The sequence below is a fragment of the Sorex fumeus genome, unplaced genomic scaffold, assembly GCF_029834395.1.
Source record: "Sorex fumeus unplaced genomic scaffold, SorFum_2.1 ptg000054l, whole genome shotgun sequence".
NCBI classification, from domain to species: domain Eukaryota; kingdom Metazoa; phylum Chordata; class Mammalia; order Eulipotyphla; family Soricidae; genus Sorex; species Sorex fumeus.
The window spans coordinates 27,058,107-27,075,184 of record NW_026606111.1 but is presented as its reverse complement, the minus strand read 5'-3'; the positions used below and the strand labels follow the sequence as shown (position 1 = coordinate 27,075,184).

Here is a 17,078-nt window from a genome sequence, read left to right as displayed (position 1 = left end):
AGTTGTGACCTGGTCATCTTTCAAAACTGCACACCTAGATGGAAGGACCAGGTCCACACTGCTGGGTCAAAAGTGGTCTTAGGAACTCCACCCCCAGCTGCTGATGCTGAGGGGTGGCTCCTATTAAAAAGAAAAGAATCAATAAAATTAGGTTGGCAATTCAGGTGATAAATTGTGTAATTCCCTATAGTTCTGAATTAGTCAGATATTACTGAACCTCATACTACAGTTTTTACAGGTGTTTTCTTTTCTTTTTATAATAATTTTTACAGGGCACAAAATTATAATAAAGGTCAAGAGGGGTAAAAGGTAGTTATAAACACAAATTTGTTTTATAAATAACTACTGATCTAAAATAAAAAGTCTAAAGCAAAACATTTTGTGCCAATTAAACTTTAAGATATTAATGCAGAACCAGAAAAACATCCTCCTAAACTCACAGATTTCTTGGGTTTCCTCTTGACATGAGACCATGATGTTTGTCTGTTCAAACCTGGCCACTTTTGGGGCCAGAGCAATAGTACAGCGGGTAGGGTGTTTGCCCTGCATGAGGCTGACCCGGGTTCAATCTCTGTATGGTCCCCTCAGGACTGCCAGGAGTAATTCCTGAGTGCAGAACCTGAGTCAGCCACATGCAAGGCAAATGCCCTACCCGCTGTGCTATCGCTCCAGCCCTGTATATATCAGTAACACCATTTAAAAAAAAAAAATAAATAAATAAAAGTTACTTGCCAGTACTAAACTAATGAGATTTCTTACTAAAAAAAAAAAAAATAATTACACAAATGAAAATCAAACTGCTAAAAAAAAAAGTACTTTCTTTATTCATGTTAAAAGCTTAGTGCAAAGAGGTTTTTTTCCTAGGGTCCAGAGAGATAGCATAGGGGTAAGGCACTTGCCTCGCATGTAGCTGGCCTTGGTTTGATTCCTGGCACTATATGGTCTCCAAACCCTACAAGAAGTGATCCCTGAACCTAGAGCCACGAGTAAACCTTGAGCACTTCTGGGTGTGGTCTCAAACAAACAACAACAAATCAAAAGTAAACCAAAGAGAGCTTTATAAATAGTCATTTATGTCATCCACGTTCAGAACATCAAAGCAAACCAATAATAATAATAATAATAATACAAAACTAAAGCCAAAATAAAATCTATAAATTCAATCCAGTAAATAAAGCTAAAAAGTACACCCATAACTTAAATCTTTTTTTTGAATCAGGGTGGGGATTAACACCTGGAGGGATCAGGGGTCACTTTCAGCTAAGTGCTTGGAGAACCATGTAGTGCCAAGGACTGAAACTGAGCTCCACCATACAAAGCATTAGAGCCATTTTTTCAGCTCATTAATCTCTTTTGATATATAATATAAATTAATTATTTTAATGCTATTAAACTTACATATATATATGTATGTGTATATATATGTATATATTCCTTTTCTACCTTTTTCCTTAAAAAAAGAAAACCAGGTACAGAAAATTACAGTTCAGATAATATATTGTACCAAAATCTAAGTTAATAAATGGTTTATGGGCACTCAAATTTTCTACAAACTGTAAATACTTTAAGAAAATTTAATCAAAGTCATTTTTCACTCGACATGACAACTTCTTTTACCTCAAAATATTTCAAAAAGTATGAAACTTAGAGAAAATACAAACCATATAGGGCAAAGCATTTGCAATCCAAATACTCAGAGTCAGAAATGAAAGCCATTTGTAAAGATATGTTTCCCGACTGAGCCAGGGATGGAACCCAGAACCTCATATATATAGGACAGTCACTTTAAACCAAATCTATGACTCCTAGAAAAGCATTTTATTCACTATTTGTTATTTTATTAATTAATTTTTTCACTTACTCTCGCCTCCCCTTAAGTTTATTTTAAAAAATTAAATAAAAACTAACATTTTGGGGCAAGAATTTGTAATCTTCAAAATATGTCAATGGTATCATAGAATTTTCTGTCATATACATACTCAAAAAGAGACTAGTAAACTTTGAATAAGAAGCAACTAATAATAGCATAATGCCTGACAAATGTAGTCATTCTTAGCAAAAAATCTTGGCTGGATAAAGATAAGTTCAATGGTATTTATGGCTCAAAACTATTTTGAGGTAGTCTTGATATGGCCAATACAAACAAGCACAACACTTTATCTTAAAATATTTTTGCATATACTTAAATTATATGATTATAAATTGGTAAAACCGTGATTTAGAAAATTTACCATAACTGAAGTGAATATATTATATTTCAATATAAAAGTTTCACTAGAGAGTGGATGTTTCATGGCTGGAGCAATAGTAGGGCATTTGCCTTGTATGAAGCAGACCCAGGTTTGATCCTTGGTACCACATATGGTCTCCTCAGCCATGCCAGGAGTTATCCTGAGTCAGAGTCAGGAGTTAGGCCTGAGTTAGCCATCAGGTGTGCCCTCCCGGAAAAAAAAAAAAGATTGTATGTTACTTTCATCAATATGAAAGCAAATAAGAGTACACTTCATTTAATGAATACTAAAGAACTTATAACACATATTCATATTTTAATATATCTTACAAGCATATCAAGAGGAAGTCATTTGTGAGTAATTTCTTTAAAAAATTATATATAAATTATATATATGTATATATATATATACTCAAATGATTTAAAGCAAATTAGGGAACTTGGAAAAATAGTACAGGAGTTAAGGCACTTGCTTTGCATGCAGCCAACCCAGGTTTGATCCCCAGCATGGCATATGGTTCCCTAAGCACTACTGGAGCAACCTTGAGCCTTGAGCCAGAAGTAATCCTTGAATTTCACCAGGTATGGATCCAAAACCACCCAAACAAACAAACAAACAAAATCAATAACTAATAAACCCCAAGTTATTTCCTTTAGGTACTTACCTAGAAATTTCATCTTTTAAATAAAATAGAATCAAAGACCCAAAGAAGTTCAGAGCTTAGAAGAATCTTCTGAGTATAACCATTGGAGGGGTGTCTCAACGTAGTTTATATCAGTGGTTAAAGTTCTCCTCTCCCATCCAATGAGACTGGAAATAACTAGGTATCCACCTTAGACTCCAAGGAAACTCTCATATAGGGGTTGTTCAGATCATGGGGGGACCTACACTTGAAATCAAACACCTTAAAATTATGTTGTTGTTGTTTTGGTGACACATCTCGTGGTGCTTGGGAGGTACTCCCAGTTCTGTGCTGGGAGACCATGTGGTACCCCGGATACTGAACCAGGGTCTCCAGCACACAAAGCATGTGCTCAGCCAGCTGGGTAATCTCCCCAGCCACTAAATCATAAAGCTTCTTCCTGACATTAGGAATCCTTCTTCCACCCCAGAACCTTACTGATGCTATTTCATGATCCACCTCCCCTTCCTTCAGCTCCTGCAGGTAATGCTTTGCCTTCCATGGAACCCTGTCTTCCATCTAATGGACACCCTTAAAGAAATCTGTATATTCACAACAGGAAGGCCCTCTGCCTGGCTCACACCAATACACCTGGGCAGGGCTACAGAGGAAAATTCAATGCATGAAGAACTTACCTGCTTCTGCTGGTGTTTGTTTATCAAATTCAAAAACAAGGCATGACATCTGGGATAATTAGCCAAGGCCACACAGCAATCATGGTAAGAAGTGAGTTTGCTGGAGAAACAACAAAGGGAAAAATTAAGATAAACATTTTTTAAAGCTCGATACACAGAAGGAATAAGATGGAACCACCTAAGAAAGCAGGAGTGATCCTGTGTGCAGAGCCAGGAGTAAGGTTTGAGAGAGCAGGATATGCTCCCCTCATCCCCCAAAAATTAGTTGGAAGAAGATGGTGTGGATTTAATAAAGGGTGCTAGGACAACTGACTACCCACATGGGGAAAAAAATTAGATAAGATTTCTACATGCCATTACACACACACACACACACACACACACACACACACACACACACACACGTTGTGATTTTCGTTATAGCACCTCAAAATGGGATTAATTAATACTGAGAACAAAGCAGGAAAAAGTGTCACTAAGAGACCATCTTAGTGGCCTCAGCTGCCTCACAATGGGGTCAATTATGAATTCATTCTTCAGGTAACTGTATTTCTTTAAACAAGTATAATATGATCACTCTAGAAAGAATCCATCTCTTAAAAAGGGTCATTATGTAAAAACCCTGGCGAGGAGCAGAGAGGGAGGAAACAGGTTAAATGTCAAGAAAGTTCCAATATTTCATAGGGTTTTGCTTTGAGGCAAGTTGGATTCAGATGATCATCACTTCTGGAGTCAAGTGTAAACATGAGAAATAAATACCTATGCCAGAGTTCAGCCAAGCAGCTGAAACGAAATCAGATCAACTTCTAGGCAATGGCCTGCCCTTCTGAGTTCAGATTACTAAGTACTGTTCCCAAGTGTGTCAGAAAGTTTGCCTTGTTCTGTGATTTAGTTCTTTACTTCTAATCAGCTTAGAGGAAGTTTTGTTTCTTGGCTTGTTTGTTTTGTAAAGCACTGCTTTGCATGCAGGACCCCATTTTGTGTTAGATCTCAGTCTCCCTGGGGTTCACCCCCACCCCAAACCTCCTGGATTGCACCACCTCCACCCCTTCCTAGTACCAGAAGCAGCCTCTGAGCACTGCTGGGTGTCACAGCAAACCCCAAACCAAACAAACAAAAAACCCGCTAGGATAACTCACAATTGCCAAATAAGTAACACAATTAATGTTTTCAGAATCACATTACAAATACATTAGCAAAGGAATCATGAGTTTAAACTGCTTATTGTAGGAGCTGGGGTGAGACCAAGTGGTGGTGGAGCATCTGTCTGGTGTGTGAGGCCCTTGATTTGACCCCTAGAGCTACAAAAACTAACCTTTGTATGAAACTTTTATAAGAAAGAAAGAAAGAAAGAAAGAAAGAAAGAAAGAAAGAAAGAAAGAAAGAAAGAAAGAAAGAGAGAAAGAGAGGGAGGGAGGGAGGGTGGGAGGGAGGGAAGGAAGGAAGGAAGGAAGGAAGGAAGGAAGGAAGGAAGGAAGGAAGGAAGGAAGGAAGGAAGGGAAAGAACCTTTGCTTCTAGATGAAATTGAAAAGCATAAATAGGGGCTAAGGAGATGAACTTCTTGGACCACAGTGATAGTATAGCAGGTAGGGCATGTATCTGGCATGAGGCTGACTTGGGTTCAATCCCCAGCACCACTCATGGTCCCCCAAGCTGAGAGCAGAGGTAGGAGTAAGTTCTAAGCAAAGCCAAGTGTGGCTCCAAAACAAAAACAAAACAAAACAAGGAGGAAAACTCCAGTAATAGCACATGTGCCTACCATATGTGAGATCCCAAGTTCTACCCCCAGCACTGCCTGCCTCCAGCCCACCATGTCCCCCTGAGTATGGCCCAGGTTGCCCCAGAGCATTGCCTGGCAGGTGGCATCTATTTGTGGCTTTGAGCCACACCCACCAGTACTCAGGGATCACTCCTGGCAGTGCTCAGCTGGGAATTGAACCAGGGTCCTCTGTACTATATCTCTCAGTATTTGGAAAGGAACCACACCTGGCAGTGCTCAGGTCTTATTCTTGGGTCTGCACTCAAGAATCCCTTTTGGTGGTACGTGGGAACTATTAGTGCTGCTGGGAATCAAACCAGGGGTGGCTGTGAGCAAAAAAAGCACTCTACTGGGGCTGGAGCAATAGCACAGTGGGTAGGGCATTTGCTTTGCATGCAGCTGACCCCTGTTCGATTCCCAGCATCCCATATGGTCCCCTGAGCACTGCCAGTGGTAATTCCTGAGTGCAGAGCCAGGAGTAACCCCTGTGCATCGCCAGGTGTGACCCAAAAAGAAAAAAAAAAGTACTCTACTGTCTCCCTGGCTCTTCTCTCCAAAATTAATTAAAATTTTTTTTTTAATTCCTTGTTTGCCAGTTGCATTCACAAATACTGAGGTGCTGGTGTGACTACTCAGTGGCGCTGGGGATGGCTACTCCTGACTCATGCCTGGTAGTCATTTCCTGGTAGTGCTTGGGAGAGATGGAGCCTGGGGCCTCCATATTGCAGGTATGCCCTTCAGCTCTGTGAGCTATCTTCCCAATCACAGAGAAGTATTTGATTTTCTGTTTATTTCTGGTTTGGGAAATACTCAGTGGTTCTGGGAGACCATTCACACTGGGGATCAATCCCAGGGCTCTCACAGGCAAAACATATACTCCAGGCATTTGATTCATCTCCTTGGATGATATTTTTTGGGGAGACAGAGTAACGCTACTTTGCTTTCCTTGCTTTCCTACCTGAATATTCTGGCAATATTGGTGCAGATATCCTTGTCATCGAGGCACTGCTCCATCACGGTGCACAGCTCAGGGAAGGCACCAATGCTCAGCAGCTTACTTCTCGCAATCGGTGAATCAACCAAGTGTCTCAGTGTAGCGGTCATCTAGGATAGAAGCAGGTTTGTGACTTTTTTTTTAAACTGGAAAGCAACAAGATCTAGCACCACACAACTCCTCCTGTATGTTTCATTACATCTGCAGCTAAGCCACACTCTTGTCACACCTCTCCCTGCAGAGACCAAGCTGATACACAAGTAACAGGAAATGAACATAAGAAAAGCCAACTTTGATGTTAAGGTAGATAACTTAATATGCATTTAATTAGCAATGGGTATGCCCAAAACAGTAGGTTTGTAAGATCTTTAAGTTTGTAAGATCGACCAGTAAGTTTGTAAGGTCTTTAGGATCCCTCCTAAGAACCTACCACATGAGTTCCTCAGATTAGAAATTTTTCATTCCGTGTGTAACCATTAAAAGCAATGACTGGGGGTCACAAGGCAGGCTGTGGTGTACACTCCCAAGACTTTCCCTCTTTGTTTGTGTTCATGCCTGCCTAGCTACAGTGTGGCCAGAAATTGCTGGCGTTATTGGGGATCACGGATGGCAGAGCTGCCAGGATGGTGCTGGATGCAAGCAGTGGTCCTGAGATTTGAACCTGGGACCTTCTGCCTGAAAGGCAGGTGTTCTGAAGCACAGAGCGATTGCTCTGGGACCCTCATTCCATATTATTGTAAGTGGTGCCAAATGATGCCAAAGAATATTTGAAGAAAGTCTCATTGTCATTCGAGAGGCTAGTATTGAGAACGCACAAATTAGTTTCATATATTATTTATTATTTTGGGGGGTCTGGGGCCACACTTGGCTGTGCTCAGGGCTTACTCCTAGCTCAGCACTCAGAATCATTCCTGATAGGGCTCAGCAGACCATATGGGGTTCTGGGGAATCAAACTGGGGTCAGCCACGTGCAAGGCAAGTGCCTTAGCTGTGGTACTATCTCTCTGGCCCAAATTTGTCTCATTTTGTAAAATAAAAAGACAATTCAGTATCCCTCCTTCCCTTCCTCCCTCCCTCCCTCCCTCCCTCCCTCCCTCCCTCCTTCCCTCCCTTCCTTCCTTCCTTCCTTCCTTCCTTCCTTCCTTCCTTCATTCTTTCCTCCCTCCCTTCCTCCCTCCACAACTGGGAAATGCTCCAGCTTGCTCAGGACTTGCTCCTGGTTCTGTGTTCATGGATCAGTCCTGATGGTGCTAGAGATCACATGTGGCCTCAGGGATCAAACCCGGGCCAGCCTCATGCAAGGCATATGTCTTAATCCCAGTACTATTCCTCTAATCTCAGACTATTGGATTTTGTCTCTGTCCACACCAGAAGAAGAGAACAATTTGGTAAACCCATGAAATGAGCATGGCTGCTATTTACTGAGTTAACTGATGCCCCTGCAGCATCCTCATTGGTCTGACAGGCTGGCTGCCAACTGAAGGCAGCTACTCAAAAAGTCGGGCCACTCACCAGCTGGGGTCAGTTCACCTCTCAGAGCAGATTCTTCTTATCAGTCAATCGGGAGCTACTGCTGGTTGCCCTGGATTCTGTGTGGTGAGGTGTGTAAATGGCATCATTGGGATTGATGACCTAAGAGAAGTTCAAAGTGCTTGGGGCCAGAGCAGTAGTAGAGCAGGTAGGGTTAATGTGGGTTTGATCCCTGGTATTCCATATTGGTCCCCCGAGCCATGTCTAAAGTGATTCCTGAGTGTAGAGCCAGGAGTAAGCCCTGAGCACAGGAGGATATGATCGCCCCCCCCCCCAAAAAAAATAACAACAACAAAGAAAAGATAACATGTATTTGTGATGAGTTTTCCTTGGTAACAGCGGCAAGGAGGTGATTTTGTTTAGCTACTATGCTGGGGCAAAGAACAATGAAGTCATGCAATGCTGTAACCTAGATGGAGCCAGAAAATAATAAGTCGAGTGAAGTAATCCAGAAGAACAAGGACAAACACAGGATGATCTCGCTTATATGCGATATATAGAATACTAGATGAGAAAATGTATTGTAGTAAAGGGGGGATGCCTAGACCACCCTTGAACTCAGTGTTTAGAGCAGAAAACAGGGAAGGAAAGAAAGCAAGGGGGGAAAGAAGAGAACAGGAAGTAATGGATGAACAAGCATCAGTGATTGCTCATTCAGCGATACGGGTGAGTGGTGTAGCCGTCTATCCCAAACACAGACTCAACAACACTGAAAATATGAGACCTAAGCTGCAACCGCCGGAATGTGCCTGTCAAGTTGACAGGCGCACATGGGGCAGGGGCTGGGGTGGGGAGGGGACATGGGAACACTGGCGGAGGGAAGTTGACACTGGTGGTGGGATCGGTGTTGAAATAAAGCATTTCTAAAACACAGCTATCAATAATTTTGTAAATCACAGCTCTTTAATTAAAAAATGTTTTGGGGAAAAAAAGGACTGCCTTTGACACAGAGAAATAAGAACACTGCTTCAAATGTGCATGCCCCAGTGTTCAGGAGCCAATTCAATTAGCCTACAATGGGCTCCAACATCTCCCTGGAAGCTTTTCTATCGGAAGCGTTGGAGGAATGCACAGCAGCCTCCTATGGTTCCGACTGTGCCTGTGGGGAAGGCGAGAGAGCTGTGGAGACATTCCAGGCCGTCCCAGCTGTAAAATGGAAAATTCTCCTCATCCGACCCTGACTCTTCCCACTCTCCTTCGCTTGCCCGGACGGCTGGTTTCCATCAGTCCCAGCAGTGACTCAGGCTTTCCCACCCAGAGGCCAGGGAGCGTAGATGCCCCTGTGGATCCTCACCCCGGCCCAGCCAGACGCTGTGGGAACCTGCAGCACCCTGTTCCCCACACGGCACCCACTTCTCACATAGCACCCTGTCACCCCTGGGGCACCCCACGTTCCATGGGGCACCCTATTTCCCATGCAGCACACATCCCACACATGGTATCCCACTCCCCAGGCTACACCCACAATCCCTGTGCAGTACCCTGCTCTCCACATAACACCCCTTTCTCTCCACTCCCAACTCAGCATCCCATTCTCCACTTGTGAGCAGGACTCAATGTGAGACCCCAGGCCCGGGGTCTCACCGATGCGGAATCTCAAGCCAGAGTTATGTTCCTCACACCTGACCTCTGAAGGCAGGTAACTGTCAGCCAAAGGGGTCATTGTTTCCGTAGGCACTCCCATTTCCAGTGTCAACTTCCATCTCCTCTCCTCCTTGATCCTTGTTCTCACATCATTCGAAAAAATGAAAATAGCTCAAGGTTCTTTGACCACAAGCAGGAGGTTTTTATTTATAGGGGACCCAAATCAAGGGGCTGGAGAGAGAGTTCAGTTAGGCTGAGTGACTGTTTTATATGCAGGAGACCCAAATTCCATCTGTGGTACCACAGGGTCTCCTAAGCACTGCCGGGAATGACCCCCAATTTTTTTTTTTTAAAAAGAGGGGCTGGGAGATCCCAAATCAAGAGTGGAAGCACTTATTTTTATATGTGATACATCATTGGATTGTAAGCCCCTTCCAACTGCTGCCCCTATCACATTGTTGAGACGAGACCCCTCTGATATTTGCAGCCGTCCCTGCTGTCCTGTGAGGAGAATATGTGGAAGATGACACTCCTGAGAAACACACAGAGGGGCTGGAGATATAGGGCAGTGGGCTGGGTCCCTGCCTGGCACCCCATATAATTCCCCAAGCACTGCTAAGAATGATTCCTGAGTAGAGACAAGAGTAAGCCCTGAGGACTGCCAGGTATGGCTCCAAACACTCTTCCCCCCCACAAAGATCAACACATAGAGACACTCCCAAGCACAACACCACCCTCAGCCCAGCCACTCCTTCCCAGACCTCACAGGCATCCCAGAATCCTGCCTTCTGCTTCCTGTCACCTGGCAGGCTAAGTGTTCTTTGCTCCTCAGCTGAGACCTTACCATTTCCTGCCCATGGTTTCTGAGGCCCTCTAAGACCTGCTCCTGCCAACCCTCAGACTTCACCTCAGAACTTGGGTCCCTCCTGATCCACGGGGTGCTATTGAAATATGTATTTTCTTTTTCTTTTTTTTTTTTTCTTTTTGGGTTACACGCAACGATGCTCAGGAGCTACTCCTGGCTCTGCACTCAAGCAAACGCCCCACCCACTATGCTACCGCTCCAGTCCCAGAAATACGTATTTTCTTACCTGCCTGCATCTCCCTACTCTGTGGGGGTAGATAATTCATTTTGTCTTTCAGCTGTGAAAGCCCCGGGGAGCAGCCCAGCAGCCCACACAGTGACTCTGCTCTCAACACTCCTGGACTGACCGCTGAGCACCCAGGACAGGCTCCAACACCGGGCAGTTGTCAGGCGCTCTCCTAGAGAGCTGGGCTCTGAGGCGGCTTTCAAGGAGAGGAAAAATGAAACAACTGTGGAGAAGGAGAAAGGCACTGTTGGGAAGGCCATGAGCTGCATGTGCTCTCAGGACTGCCCTGAGGGCTCCTCCCTAGCCCCTCATGCCCACCCACCCTCACCCCTGCCTGCTGGCGGGTTTCACTCAGGCCCGTCTCATTTCTTTCCAGAACTTTATAGTCACCTGAAGGGGTTCCTTCCAGTATCCCCCCACACCCATTTCTGTTGGTATCCCCCAGGGGCCCCCTCCTGCTCCAGAAGAAGTGTCTCACAGCCCCCCTGTGTCTGTGGGAAAACCTCTCCCTTCTGGGAGCCTCCCAGGAGGGACCCACGTCTGACCTCTGTGTCCTCAAGCCCAGTTCACCCCCCTCCCCACCCTCTCCTGCTTCCCCTCCTTCCTCTCCACTGTCCACACGCTCAGGCCCTCTGCCCTGCTTGTGACCTTCTCATCAGGCTCCTCTGCGCCCCTAAAGGGCTCCTCAGGCAGGACAGCCCAGGGCACCTCCTTTGGATCCACACTTTCAGCTCTTGCTGCCTCAACCCCATCAGGGTCTGAACTGCGCACTTCCTGTCTCCATGAGGAACTCCAGCGCCCGCCTCCCCGCGCCTCTTTCCACCCAGAGAAGCGGGTCTCTGTCCATAAAAAAGCAGGGCAGGATAAAGAGCAACTGAGGGGAGGAGGAGGAGAAGGGGCGGGGATAGGGCAGAAAGACAGAAAAGGTGGCCTCTCCCTGCCAGCAGCAGTACGCAGGGGCTCTGGAGGGCCTTGCCACCCTGACTGAACTCTCCCCTGGGGGGGAGGGCATGGGCAGATGTTGCCATGAGCACCCAACCCCGCCCACCCCTGCGTCCCTCCCCCCGCCCCCGCCATCTGGAGGGTCTGGCTGTGTTCCACCACTGTCCCCAGTGGATGCTGAGCAGGGACAAGTGGCTTTTTCTGGGGAAAAAAAAAAAAAAAAGGAAAAACCATCCAGAAGAGGCTCTAACTTTATGCCAGACTTGAGTCAAGGCCAGCTCCACGTGAGTCCACTTTCCTCTCAGCCTGTGCAAATGGGGGCAAACTGAAAAATAAAATGCCAAAGAACTCCTAAAATCAGATCGTTGCAAAAAAGCTGAGCTGCATGCTCTACCGTGCTTTTTATGTTTTCGGGGTGTGTGTGTGTGTGTGTGTGTGTGTGTGTGTGTGTGTGTGTGGAGGTGGGGGTGGGGAATAGTTAGGAAAGCTCACTAGCTGGGCTTGAGGATTTTTTTGGCCTGGGGGAGGGGGGAGAGAAAGCCTACCCCCAGGCAGAGTGTCATGGAGTCTAGGCTTTGTGTGTGGAGAGTGTACCCCCACCCCACTTTCTTAATTCTCTCTCCTAATGCATATTGCTCCTCGCCTGACTGAGTTAGGCACTTTTCTATTTTATTGTTGAGAATCTTCTGAGTCATCTCAAAGTCTTTATGACAAGAAAGAAGCAATTATTAGATGATTAAACAGATGCTTATTTAGCTTCAAGAGACCTCACTAGGACCATTCCCAGCCTCTCTATTTTGGGGGGCTGCTCCTAAGTTGTGCTCAGGAGGTGAGAGGCCCCTCCTGGTAATTTTTGGCCAACTATGCTGTTTAATGCACGGGTCAAGAATGCAGATAGGGGCCAGAAAGATAGTACAGTGGGCAGGGCTCTTGCCTTTCACGCAACAGACCTGGGTACAATCCCAGCATCCCATATGGTCCCCCCAGCCCCACCAGGAGTGATCTCTGAGTGCAGAGTCAGGAGTAACCCCTAAGCACCATGTAGTGCAGCCCCCAAAACCAAAACAACAAAACAGAGCAGTGCTATTGGATTATTGGATCTCTGGGATGCTGGGGTGACCTAGGCCTCACCTCAGTGCTGGGGGACCATATGTTGTACTGAGAATAGGATCAGGGTCTGCCACATACAAGGCATGTGCTTGAACCATTGTATTATTTCTCTGGCCCCAGCTTCCAATTTCTAAGGGTCATCTTGCCATGAAACAGCACATCTGCAAGGTGCTATGTTGAAAGAAATGTTTCCTCTCTCATCTTTTACCTACCATGCAGTCCCAGGGGACAGAGGGACAGTGAAGAGGGATAGTGAAAAGTAAATGAAGACAGTACTGATAAGCCACAAAGAGATGAAAGTGGTGTCCTTGCTGGTCAGCAGATGTCAGGTGAGGACTAATAGTTTTGGTCATGCATGGAGTGAGAAGTGTCGCAGAGGACATCAGAAGTGTCACTGATCTTCTGATGAAACATGACTGAACTATACACAATGGTTTGTGGGGCTCTCTTTTTCAGCGGCAGAGCACATCATTCTTGGTAACCCTGACACTGCCCACTAAGTACCGAGAGCAGTCCCATGGCAAAGGGATGGAGGAGAGCCCCCCTCCCCCGTCAGCCTGGCGTTCCAGGCAGGACCCCTGGAGAATGCAGCGACGCTGCCCCATCTTTCACTGGATGAGCTGCATCTCAAAGTTCTCATTGTACACTGAACACTAGGAGATCTAATTTTGGTGGTGGTGCGGGGATGTTTGGGGGCCACACCCAGGGGTGCTCAGGGCTTACTCCTTACTCTGTGTACAGGGATCACTCCTGGTGGGGCTTGGGGAACTATAAGGGAGGCTGGATGAAACCAGAGTTTGCCACATGCAGGGCAAGCACCTTAATCCCTATGCTATCTCTCTGGCTATGAAAGAACCATTTGAATGTTTAAAAATCTATTTCATTCATTCATTCATTCATCATCCTGTTATTCGTCGATTGCCTCGAGCAGGCCCCAGTAACGTCTCTTTCATCCTAGCCCTGAGATTATATTCAAGGCTCTTTAGGAGAATGAGATCCATCATTGTTACTGGTATTTGGCATATTTGGTACGCCACGGGGAGTTTGCCAGACTCTGCCCTGTGGGCAGGCTACATTCGATAGCCTGCAAGTTTGTCAAAAGTAGGAATGAGATAATAAATGTCATAAAAAGATGTCCTGATAAGATGTCACGCGGCTGCAAATGCGGCCGCGTGGTTCCGGGGGCTGGATTTTATAGTCTCTGAGTCTTGGCCGCTGATGGGATTACACGGCGCCAGGGGGCCAGGTGGTGGGTGTGACCCCTACCTACTGGAATTTGGAGGATCTGGGTGGAGGATGCTCGACTCCAATTTGAGTAGGCTTGGAGATCTCGGCCCCGGAACCCGCGTGGCTTTGTCCCTCTGCCAGTACCTTCATGTGTGCGGGAGAGTGGTCTCAGCATGGTGGTGGCTGGTCCTGGAGGTCTTCGGCTGCCAAAGCCCTGGTCGGGGCGGGGAGGAAAGCTCAACCCGCTCCCCTCCAAGGGACCCCGGCGAGGAACAGCTAGGCGCAGGGGCAGGAGACTGCATTGGTCTCGTCTGGGGGCTGGATTTTAAAAATCTATATTTAATTTAATTTAGTATGGTAAGGGCCACACCAAGTGGTGTTCAGAGGCTCAGCATGGCAGGTGAGCCCGATGGGGCACGGGTGAGGAGGGGTAAGGATGCACTTTACTATGCATGTCACACCTCAGTTCTCCCAGCCCCATTTCCAAGGGAAAATTATATTAAAAAGGCGATAAAATGTTTTATAAAAGTGAAAACATCATGTTTAGTACAGAAAAATTAGAACCTAAAAAGATTTTAAATTAGAATTCAAATGGCCAAGAGGAACTTGATTGTAGTACAGAAAAATTAGAGCAAAAAAAACATTTTGAGGGGCTGGAGCGAAAGCACAGCAGGTAGGGTGTTTGCCTTGCACGCGGCCAACCCGGGTTCGATTCCCAGCATCCCATATGGTCCCCCGAGCACCACCAAGAGTAATTCTTGAGTGCATGAGCCAGGAGTAACCCCTGAGCATCGTCAAGTGTAAGCCAAAAAGAAAAAAAAAAGATTTTGAATTAGAATTCAAATGGCTGAGAGGAACTTGATTTCAAATGATGTTTTCAATGATTAATTGGAAAACCTTAGCAAACACATGAAATCACTGTCTCAAAATCAGAGGCCCTCCTGACTGGCGTCACTGCTCTTCAGTCCTGTCCAGGTGTCCCCCTCTCTCCCTCCCTCTCTACTAAAATGAGGTGGGCGTAAAGTGGGAGGAGCTGGTTGTGGTCCCAGAACTTCACTGCAGACTGCATCCTTCCATACAGGAGGGCGTCTCCACTTTCCTTTGCATTCTTTCCCCAGCAGAGCCCTTGGGCCCCAGGGAACTCATCAGAGAACCCCAGAGGCCTCTAGCCATCAGAGTTATCCCAGATTAGAGGGGCTTGTAGCTCCCAGCCCACCCCTATTCAGCTCCTGCTGGGATCTCTCCAGGACTACCCTGGGAACTGCTTTTTGTGCTAGCCTGGGAACATTACTACCAATCTTAACACTGTGTCTTGGAGAAAGGTTTTCCTAATTAAAAAAAATATATATATATAACAGGGATGGAGATAGTACAGGGGTTTAAGCTCTTGCCTTGTAAGCAGCTGACTTCTTTTGATCCCTAGCACTGCATATGGTCCCCTGGTCACTACCAGGAGAGAGTCTTGAGTTCCCTAACCCCATTCCCCACTTCTAAACAACAACAACAACAACAACTAGGTGCCAGAGAAATCTTTTGAAACATGATACAACTGAATTTAATACTCTTCTCATGAGTTTGAAAGTTAGCATATTAGCTCACCCAAAGTCAGCATCAAGGTTTCATTTTAATACATTGTATGATGTTTTTGCTAAAGATTTGAACAGCTACTCTGTGGTTTATAAAGCAATCTTATGAACTTGAACTCATTGGCACCCCAAACTCACCCTCCCATCCAGAGGGCAGACAGGAATGGAGTGGAAAGTCCCACCTGCCAGATAAAGATGCTGCACGCAGAAAGTCCACCAGCGCTGCGGGAGCCGGGCGAGCCGGGCTCTGATTCCCTGCCTGCTCAAAAAGGCTTTCATTTCATTCCCCAATCTTCTGAAATATCCATAATCCAAATCCCTGGAGCTTCATCTCAACTTAACTGCCAACTGCAAAATGGTTCACTGCCCGCTGATGATGTGAGAGAATAAACACAGCCGCCAGCCCGCCTGCAGTGTCAAATGATTTAAGAGCAAAGCCACACCGTTTTCCAACCTCAGCACAACCATCTCCCGCTATTAATAAAAGCACATTCATTTTTTGGGACCGGTGCCCAACTGAAACCACAGAGATGCCCAAACCAGAGTCTCTGTGGTCACCCAAGGAGTTTCATTGTCTCATACACGGTTGAGCACAGTTCTGGTTGAGACTGAAGCCACCAATGACAAAACACCACAAAAACCATGAGCATCGAAAATTCTCAAGCATTTTATTGAAACGAATATATATGCACGTGAAAGCCATATTAATTCATATTAATTCATACCTGGCTATGGCTCCTGCCTGACACATTCCTACAGTGGGTTTCCAGTGCAGCAGGAAATGGTTGTGTGCTCTTCAAAGCCCCCCCCCCCCAACCCCATCCTCCTAGGGGACTCTGATCTTTGCCTATGTTATTCTTCTTTTGCCACTGTCTGCCTCTGTGTCAATCACCTTGATAAAATGAGCAAGGAACCAAGGATTCTTTTTTCCATGCTATTATTGGATCAGTATAGACAACACTTTGAATGTCACATTAGCTATATGTTAAAATAAGGAAAATGAGCCTGGAAAAAAAAAGCATTGCATTATGAATGACTAATTACGTCGATTTTCACAATTACATGTTCAAAGTTAGTGACATTTCTTTATTGCTACCCCTAATATGTCTACAGTGGAAGAGATGCGACTGAGCAGATATGACAGCAATTGAAAAGCAAATGGTTCTCTCCAGACATGATAAGTGCAGGAACACTTACTTTTCCCTTATTTTTATTGTAGTTTAAGTAACATGACTACAATATGGCTAACAGTTATGGTTTTGATGGAGAAAGTTATTGAACCTTCACCACCTCCAAAAAGCCCCTTGACCTTTTTCTTTGTGTTGCTTCTAGTGCTGCTTCATTCTCCCCATTCCCAAATGATGGTAATCTCAGTTCTGTAATCCAAGGCCAAGGGTTTCTCCTGATTTCATAGCTTACGCCCTTGTTTTGTTTTTCCTATTCCATAGATGAACGGGATCATTGGATTTTTTACCCTGATCATCTTATCCCTCCGAGTTATTCACTCAACATGATGTTTTCCAGTTCTATCCCCGTTGCAGCAAACTGCATGGTTACATCTTATTTTTTCTTTTTTTAAATTTTCCCCTCCTCTCCAGCCTGACCCTTGCCTCCAGCTAACATTGAGAGCCAGGTCAACTTTTATCATGGGGTTGGAGGAGCTCCCAAATATTGCTGAGGGGACTCAACCACCCCTCCCACCTTAT

At 45.5% G+C, this 17,078-nt stretch overlaps 1 protein-coding gene across 1 annotated transcript in view; it reads right to left on the bottom strand.

The window, feature by feature from the left end:
* Nucleotides 1-17,078, bottom strand: part of ARMC2 (armadillo repeat containing 2) — a 134,060-nt gene that overhangs the window by 36,268 nt on the left and 80,714 nt on the right. The window contains exons 11-12 of the mRNA XM_056125237.1: nt 6,267-6,412; nt 3,549-3,648 (exon numbers count right to left, since the gene is read on the bottom strand). Coding sequence (XP_055981212.1) covers nt 3,549-3,648; nt 6,267-6,412 — 246 coding nt within the window. The remainder of the gene's footprint in view (nt 1-3,548; nt 3,649-6,266; nt 6,413-17,078) is intronic.